Source organism: Falco cherrug, chromosome 2 (genome assembly GCF_023634085.1).
Source record: "Falco cherrug isolate bFalChe1 chromosome 2, bFalChe1.pri, whole genome shotgun sequence".
NCBI lineage: Eukaryota > Metazoa > Chordata > Aves > Falconiformes > Falconidae > Falco > Falco cherrug.
The window spans coordinates 55,635,220-55,643,901 of record NC_073698.1 but is presented as its reverse complement, the minus strand read 5'-3'; the positions used below and the strand labels follow the sequence as shown (position 1 = coordinate 55,643,901).

The following is an 8,682-nucleotide window of genomic DNA, read 5'->3' as shown; positions in this document are numbered from 1 at the left end:
CGGGTCTTTGGACAAGTACATTTTTTTTTCTTTAAACGTCTTTTCAGATATGTGCCTATACGACGGGACTTGCCACTGACTGGAGGTATTTTTCAGTTACACCCAACCTCCAGGGTAACCCCCGGGGTGGGGTGGGAGCCGGTGACTTTGCTGCGCTCCCCTCGACACCTAATGACCGGGGGAACCGGAGGGGGGGACAAGGATGCGGGACGGGATGAGGGCGCGTCCGACGGCGGGATGGAGGGTAGCCCCGACCGGCACCCCCCGCCCCGGGGGATCCCCCTGCTCCCCGCCGCCGCAGCGGAGCGGGGCGGCCCCGGCGGGGGGGCCCGGGGGGTGACCCCGTCCCCGAGGGTGCCGCGCATCTGCGAGGGACCGGCGAGCCCGGGGAGAGCGGGGACGGAGGGAAGGCGAGCAGATTTGTCGCGCTTTGAAATGAAACGTTATAATCCCTCCAACAATCCTGTTGACTGTGAGCTCCAGCGACGGGAGTACAACACGGGGGGAAGGAGAAAAAAAAAAGAAAAAAGATACATTGTTGGATAAACAGCTCCTTATAGGTAAAAACTGAATGGGCCAAATAGATGAATAAGGCGACACAATGGGAGGGGTGGTGGTGAAAGGAAACGAGTCGGTGGCAGTGGAAGAAAAAGGTAAAAGTGAACAGAGGAGAGAAAAGGAGAGAAAAGAAAAAAATGTAGATGAGTGAGACAAAAAAGCAAAGAGAAAAAGAAAAGAGAACAAGAGGGGGAAAGAAGTAATATTTTCCTTGATAAAAATGCACAAAAGGGAAGATGAACTTTGTTCTTTTTCTCTTTCTACTCTCCTCTCTCTTTCTGCTTTTCGCCTCGCAGCACGCCAGCCTAAGCTGAGAGCTGTAATGTCATTAAATTGCAAATGCTTTTTCATTTCCGACACACACTGTTTACTTATCTGGCAAAAACATATGTTGGAAGGAATCCGTTAAATTCTGCCCATTGCCTTGGGTAAAAGTGCAATGGAAACGGACCCACTGAGCTTCTTCTTTCTTCTTCTTTTAGCACTTCCCTTATCTACAAGACTGCTTCGCAGAAAACTGGCTAGTTCAATGAAAAATGAAGATACAGCAGGAGATTAGAGAAGAACACTGAGCAAAAAATTCCTGGAGAGAGGGTCACTCCATTGCAAATGATTTCACTCCTCTAGATCTGCATAAATTACTATTTTTAAGGCATCTCCAAAGTCTGTATATTTTTCTCACTCTGTCAAACATTTAATTTCACGCCCCGTGTTCTGAATATGCTAAAATGCATATCTCTGATGCACCTTTAAGCCAGAAAAACGAATGCAAAATTGAAGATAAAATGATGTGATTTGCACTACAAGCCTATTACTTGAGGTATTTACATATAGTTTACCTCTGCAGTTCTGAGAATGATTTATTAAAAAAAAATCTGGATTAAGCTCGTATAAATATGTATAAATCTTTGTTTAGAAAATAGATTTTGCAGCTGTTGTGTCAAAAAGTTCTTTAAGATTCTGTGAAGAATTTTCCTTTTAGCCTGCTTTTAAAAAGAGAGGAAAAGGACAGTATTTGACATCCTGCTTTGGCAGGAAGGAAAACACATACATGCACACGTTCAGACATTCACGATTTTTCTAAAGACTCGTGTTTTGTTGGGCTTTTTTTTATTTTTTACACTTTTCTTCCTAAACTTCTTCGGCTCCCTTCCTCTCCCTCGCCTCACTCGCTGCGACTCGGTATCAGCCGCGCTCTGGGTTTTCCCGAGCGTGTGAAATAGCGGGTCAGGTGTATTAAAACAATTGTAGCATGGGAAAAAAAAAACCAAAACCAACCAAAAAAAAATCAATCCAAAACCCCAAAGCAAAGGAAAAGGAGCCCGAGGCGGCTTGCTCGCCCAGCCCGGCGGTGCCCGGGTCCCGCCGCACGCCGCCGGCGATGCTGAGCCCGGCCGGGCAGCGGAGCCGCGGCCCTTCGGGCGGTGTCTCCCCGCCGGGAGCTCGGCCACGCCGCGGCTTCGGCCCCTCTGCGCTCCGGCCGGCGGAGGGAGCCGCCCCCCGCCGCCCCCGCCGCCGGCAGGTTGGTAAGGGGGGCCGGGAGTCAGCGGGACGCGGGCTCTGCCGAGGGGCCGGGATCGCTACCCGCTTGCCCTGCCTGGCCGCGCCGGGACCGACCGCTTGGGCAGGCGGGGGCCGGGCAGAGGCGCGACTTCTGAGGTGACTTCGTGGCTCCGCGGGCCGTGCCGTGCCGCGCCGTGCCGGCACCTCGCTGGCCGGGCTGCGGGCCCACCGGAGCGCGGCCCCTCCGGAGCGCGGCCCCTCGCCGGGCGGCCGCCGGGGCTGGGGCGGCCGGAGCCCTTCTCCCGGGGCGGTGCGGCGCGGCCCGCGGGCCCCCCCTGGCGGCGCCGGCCCGGCCCGCCCCGCCCGCGCTCAGCAGCCCCACCGCGCCCCGGTCCCGCGCGGCCTCCCCGCCCCGGGCAGCTGCAGCAGCCGCGGCCCCGGGTGTCCCGGCGGGGCTGCTCCCCCCGAGCCGCCGGCCCCAGCGGGGACAGTTCCGCCGCGGGAGGGGCAGCGCTGCCGCGGCGCGGTGCGGTGCGGTGCCTGCGGCCTGCGGCCCCCGGGCTGCGGCTGTCGGCCCGAGCGCTGAGGGGCGGCGCGGGGCCCCACCAGCCCCGCTTGGTGGCTTTAGGCTGAACGAACTTGTGCAGCCCCTCCTGGGCCGCTGCTCCCGTCCCCTGCCCCAGCCCCGCCAACAGCCGTGCGGGGAGAGCTGCGTGAGGGCGCTTGCTTGGGATAACCACGGAGGCGACAGGGAAGAAGAGACTTTTCAGATAACTTCAAGGTTCATTTAAGACTTTGATGCAAAATCTAGACTTTGAATAATACACGAATTGCAACGGTTCTGCCGGGACCGGTGCCCAGGAAGTGATTTCTCCCCACCACGGTCCTATCGGCCCGTTTTCATCTCCAGAGCAGAAGCCCGGGATCTGCTGCTTCCCCCGACAAGGACACGTGCTGTCGCGTGACACGGCAAAGTCACTGACAACGCGCCACCTGTACGCACACGCCACTGCACGGTTTGGTCTCTGGTAACAGACCTCAGAGATAAGAAATTGAAACTCAGTCTGCACATCACAAACTCAGTGGTAGAAAACACTGTCTCGTTTTCTCTCTTTTTTTTTTTCTTCCTTTGAAGGTGGTCAACTCTTCTGGTAAGCGCACGGCAGTTGCCCCCTTGCAGAAATACGTCGGGCTGATGGCAGCTCTCAGCTCCTCTCCTGCTGTTGCGCAAGGGCTTTGTGCTTTGTCCATCCATCAGTCCTGGGGTGGCTCAGGCCACTGACAGGGTGCCAACGCAAGTTGCTGCCTCAGAGGGATGGAGGCCGGGGTCTGAGCTCATCCCGTGTCCCCACAAAGGTAGGAAGGAGGGGAAAATCAAACCTATTGATTTCCTCTTGAGGAGACACAGCAACGATCCTCATACACTGATGTCATCAGTGACATCAGCATGACAGTGGAGACGGAAGGCCATCACTTTGCATTTACACAGGCAAGAAGTGAAGATATGAGGGAAATTAAGAAGCTGTTGAGAAGAGCTTTATTTTGGACAGCAAAGCTTTATCTCACAGGCTTGTCAGAAACAGGGCTGCCAAATATTGGGTACGTAGCAGGCAAACCCGGTTACTTCTAAGTAGAGGCAGAAAGATGAAACCAAGATGTATAGAGGGTAACCAAGTCTCATGTGCCACATAACTCTTCAGTTTGAGGTGGATAGAAGTAGGGTCTCGCTGCTGTAACAGCAGAACGCTTGGCCCTCTGCAACAGGCATTGTGTGAGGAACATCTAAGCAGTGAGCCCTCCTCAGACAGGGTGGGTTTGCTGAAGCTCCGCAGGCTCAACAGTCAAGTGAAATCCTGTAGTCAATCACCTCCATTCCATGCCACTATTTCAAAAGGCATTTATTAATTTCTAACAACTCCCTGGCATATTCTGCTCTTCATGCGTCAGGACTTTGGGTCTACACCATCATTACTACACCAAAATTAGTTTTCCGAGAGTCTTAATCCCCACTAAAACCAACTGGAAGAGCTACAGCTTGTCAGGGCAGGGACGGCACTAAGTAAAGTTTCTGTCCTTTGAACTTGCTGTTGTTTTGGTCAAAATCACCACCAATCAAGCTGGTTTTACACCGGAGGAACAGGTGCAGATCGTGGCACTTTGCACTGAAGGGACAGCTGCACACACACATGTGGAAGGACTTTCAAGAAGCAAAGCAGCTCTATAGAGAAGGACAGATGATTGACCAGATCACAGCACCGAATGTACACTTGCAAAACTGTTGCATTTATCAGAGACCTGAAAGGCACAAATACAGCCCCAGGCACTCTAAGGGGACGCATCAATGACGGAAGGACAGATGCCCCCTCTCCTCCTCCTACTTTGCTTATGGAAAGAGCATGATGGAAATAACAGATGACCCCAATGATTCTCAGTTTAAGGCATAGTACTACTCCATCCCTGACCACGGGAAAGATCAATGCTAAGCTACTCCAGGGAGTTTGTCACCACTTGCTTGGTCTTCCAGAAGTCAACAAAGGCTTCCTCCCCTTGGCATAAAGGCTAGAGATGAGCAGCTACCAGGGAAGTGCCAGAGACATGACTACACGGGAATCAAAGGTAATGAGGAAGGCACAGAGAAGGTCAAATATCCATAGCTCTAAATGATGAAATATTTTTAAAGTATCTGTTGATACTGCTTCCCTTCCTATCTCACGCAATATAGATCTCATATCAATTACATCCCTTCCCCAAACTCCTCCTAACTTCCTGGCCCAGCACTAGCTCCAAGCAATTGTAGTTCCTTTCTATGAAAAAGGAGCAATGCAGCCCTGTCACTGTGAACTTCCCATGTTCTACACACCAAACTCATCGCCCTGCATTGTTTTGATACATTATTATCTGAATGTATACATTAAAGTCCCTGACCTGACTGGATTCTGTGTAGTCTCTCGCAGGACTACGTATCTGAGCTCTCTGGGTAGCATTGCCATATGCAGTGTAGGGAACCTTCCATACGGTTTCTGAAAAGTGGTTACAGCACACGTGCACCAGGCACTTTTCAAAGTAAAACAGATCTGTTCATTTTTATTTTCAAAATACCAAAGCAGTAAAATCATGTAATTGAGTAATCACTTGCCAAATTTCCTTTTTTAATCTAATCTATTTTGAGTTACATCAGAGCCAAAATGCAAATTAAACTGGTAAGGTTCCAAGATTTTTTTTTTCCCTTTTAGAAAACACAATTTAAGGTACTCATAAGTAAGGAAATTTTAAAAACCATTTGTTTTGTATGCTGTAAACTTTGGAAAACAAGTTTCAGCCTGAAGTAAATTTTCATAGGTAATAGGTTAAATAGAAGTCTTATGTAAATTTTGATCCCTTCTTAACAACTCCAATGTTCGTTTTATAAAATCTGATTTGAAAATAATGCTGTTGTTTTAAGAGAGGCTCGAAGGGTCAGAAACTCGACAAAAAAAGTAGCCACTCTAACAAGGCATACTTATGCTCTTTCAGCTCTAATTACTCTATCAAGAGAGGAGAGATTCCTGGGATTGCTCATTTGCAGTCTCCATGAATCAATTTTTTTAGGGGTTGTTGTTGCAGCACCTTTAAAAGCCAAACTCACTCGCCAGCCTGGGCAAACTCATCAGCACTTGACCACAAGGCGAGACAGATCCTCACCATCCTACCACAGCCCTCACAAAGTCGCACTTCCAAGCAGATTAACAATCCGATAGGTGTAAGTAGCCTTCCAGAGTACTGGCTGCTGGAAACCTTTGCTCCTTGGGTGCAGTTGTTCAGGTTAAGTCTCTCCCTACCCGCAGGCAGCCTTTGTGAAGAGCCGTGTGACCTCCTCGGTTGCCTCCTACCACAGTGCTGCCGTCTGTTGAAAAACCTGGCACCTGCTCAAGTCACGGCTGTTTTCATGGCACTTGTCTTTTCTCCCCTCAAAACTCCTTCCTCCAGCTGGGGGCTGCTCGTGATGCTTCCCAGTCCCTTTTGTAAGGCTGCAAAGGTGCAACTGGCCCTGTTCATTTTAAAATACTTTACAGCAGCCAGTTTCCCATTTACTGGAAAATAAACCCTGATGCTGCTATTGGAAAAGAGCTGTTAAGGGAAAAGACATGCCAATCCTTAGCATGCAAAATGCAGCAGAAGACATACAGAAGCGAGAGATGGAGGAGTGACAAGGCTGACAGCTTGCAGAAGACTGACTGACCTTGCAGCTGCCCTTCTAAAGGGGATCTTGCCTCTCTTCAATGTGTCTTTTCTACCCCATCCCCAGCAGTGCCATCGGTACTCATCGCATCCTGGTGACCTGGTTCGGTAAGCTAAATCCACTGAGAACTAATTTGTTTTTTCTTCTGCTGCTGCTACTAAAGGCCGAGTTTTCTACCAGTTTAACTCCGCAACTCCACTTCACTTAAACTGCTAGGTGACAGCCAGTCCAAGGGAAGCGAGGGCAGTGGGTGCCCAGGGGAACAGGGACATTTTTTTGGGCAGCTAACAGCCCAAATTAGCTGCGTTGTCAAACCACACCCTCAGGTCTCTCATGGCTATGGAGACTAAAGACATGGTAAAGAGGGCAAAGGAGAGACAGGAAAAGTGTGAAATCAAAACAGACCAAGGATAAAGAGAATACGCATACTAGATGCAAAGTAGGGGCTGGACTGTGAGTGTTGATCGTGGGAACAGATGGAGAGATAGAGAAATGACACCCATTACACTCAAAATCTCATGTATGAGGGAGGGGGAGAGAAGGCAGAGACACAGCGTAGTGGGAGTGAGGGGATTCACAAGATGGGGAAAAGATTTGCAGAAAATAATGGTTTATGAAAAACTGGAATCGGAACCTACTGTTCACTGGAAAATCACAGTCTAGTTGTATCAGTGCGGTTAGAGAAGAACGATCCTTTGAAAAACAGCTTAATACTGTCTCTTTTTCGTGTTTGACAATTGCAAGGAGCACCTGCTCTTTGTGCACTGCATAGTCACACACAAGGAATTAAAAGGTACAGTGTAACATCAGCTTTGGCCAGCCCAATAAACATTTATTGTACCAACTAGAGGCATAACATTGCACAGAATAAACCAGAGCCAAATCAAATAAAATATTCTTCCAGTTTTGTAGAGGACCAAGATGCAAACAAAAAGATTTTGATACTCCATGGCTCTCCATTGGCACAGGAAATAGAAAGGAATATTCATTAGATCCGACTATAAATGTTCATCTTGTGTGGGAGGCCTTAGCACAGTAATATGTATTAAAAACTTGATATTTTTCCAATCAAGCCTTTCCACTTCCATTTACATATATTTAATTGTAAATATTCATTTTCCTACCTGAAGCACTTTAAATGCATGTACAATAAACACATTCTACACAGAAGGGGAGCAAATAGTTTTGGAGACTCGTGATGAGCCCTAGAACTGCTCCAGCCCCCGCATCGCTGGTTGGGAGCAATGCAAGATGATCCCTCCTCGCAGCTTGCGGGGGTCTCATAGACTGAGCTGGTGATCTCACCTTCATTTCTCCTGAACCAGGATCCTCCCCCCAAAACCAGTAAATTATGATTGATGCAAACTGGCATCTGTGCCAGTGGAAAAGGTGACAGTTGGCAAGGAGATGCTGTCTTGCACGTTAGATGTGGATTTCTTCAGAGCAGAACCAGCTTCAGTTTGCTACAACTTGTCAATACACACTTACCTTTTCCAAGCACCAAAATGAAGGCAGGCGACAGAATTAGTATAGGCTGTAACTGCAACTGGATTTAAACCAGAACTGCGTAATACACAGAAACTCGCAAGTGAGATGTCATCACTTGACTTCGACTATGCGGTGCTGTTCACCAGGGGCAGCAGCGGCAGTGCTGCCTTCAGGGGGAACGTGCTTCAGCCCCTCGCAGTGCTGAGGCGGCAGGGAGCCTGCAGCTGCGACAGCTCTCCCAGAGAATTCTCCCAGAGAATTCCCGGGGTATGCAGCAGCTTTCAGCAGGCACAAACGTGCACCACGTACACACCGGGGCTGCAGGCATCACTGAAGGAGTGCTCTTCTCTGCTGCTGTCACCTAATGCATAGCTGGCATAGGGTACATTGTGAGTTCCTCAGATGTATGCAAGACCCTCTGTTTGTGACAGAATTTTTTTTCATTCTGTGTGTGAGACAGAAAGCATATTTTAGAGAACGAGAAGGAAAAAGTTTTCCAGTCAGGATGCGCTGATTGAAGACAAGTGAAAGAAGGCTGGAAGCTATTCTTTCAACATGAGGTTATGAAACCAAATTGATAAAATGGGTAACTGTGTGAATAAGCATGAAAAAAGCAAGATCTTATCAGCGGGTCTCACAGAAAATGTACGTTAGGAAGAAGAGAGAGAGGCTTTCACATACTTAAACCACTATTCAGGCATGATCCTGAGGCAGCAAGCTTCAGGCTAGTGTGCAGGTGAAGCTTTGTAAATTAGTCATACTTGAGGACTCCCCCCAAAGATAACCTGTACCGAATCAGCCGACATCTTGAATATTATTGCAGTCATACTGACCTACTGCTACAGTACGCATTTATGATTTAATAACATAAAATTGGTGAGTGTTGGTTAGGAAAGAATGCTAACAGACCTGGG

At 49.1% G+C, this 8,682-nt stretch overlaps 1 protein-coding gene across 1 annotated transcript in view; it reads right to left on the bottom strand.

Moving 5' to 3' along the window:
• Positions 1–2,893: 2,893 nt before the first annotated feature.
• Positions 2,894–8,682, bottom strand: part of GPR180 (G protein-coupled receptor 180) — a 30,453-nt gene continuing 24,664 nt past the window's right edge. The window contains exon 9 of the mRNA XM_055702561.1: positions 2,894–8,213. Coding sequence (XP_055558536.1) covers positions 8,130–8,213 — 84 coding nt within the window. The 3' untranslated portion in view covers positions 2,894–8,129. The remainder of the gene's footprint in view (positions 8,214–8,682) is intronic.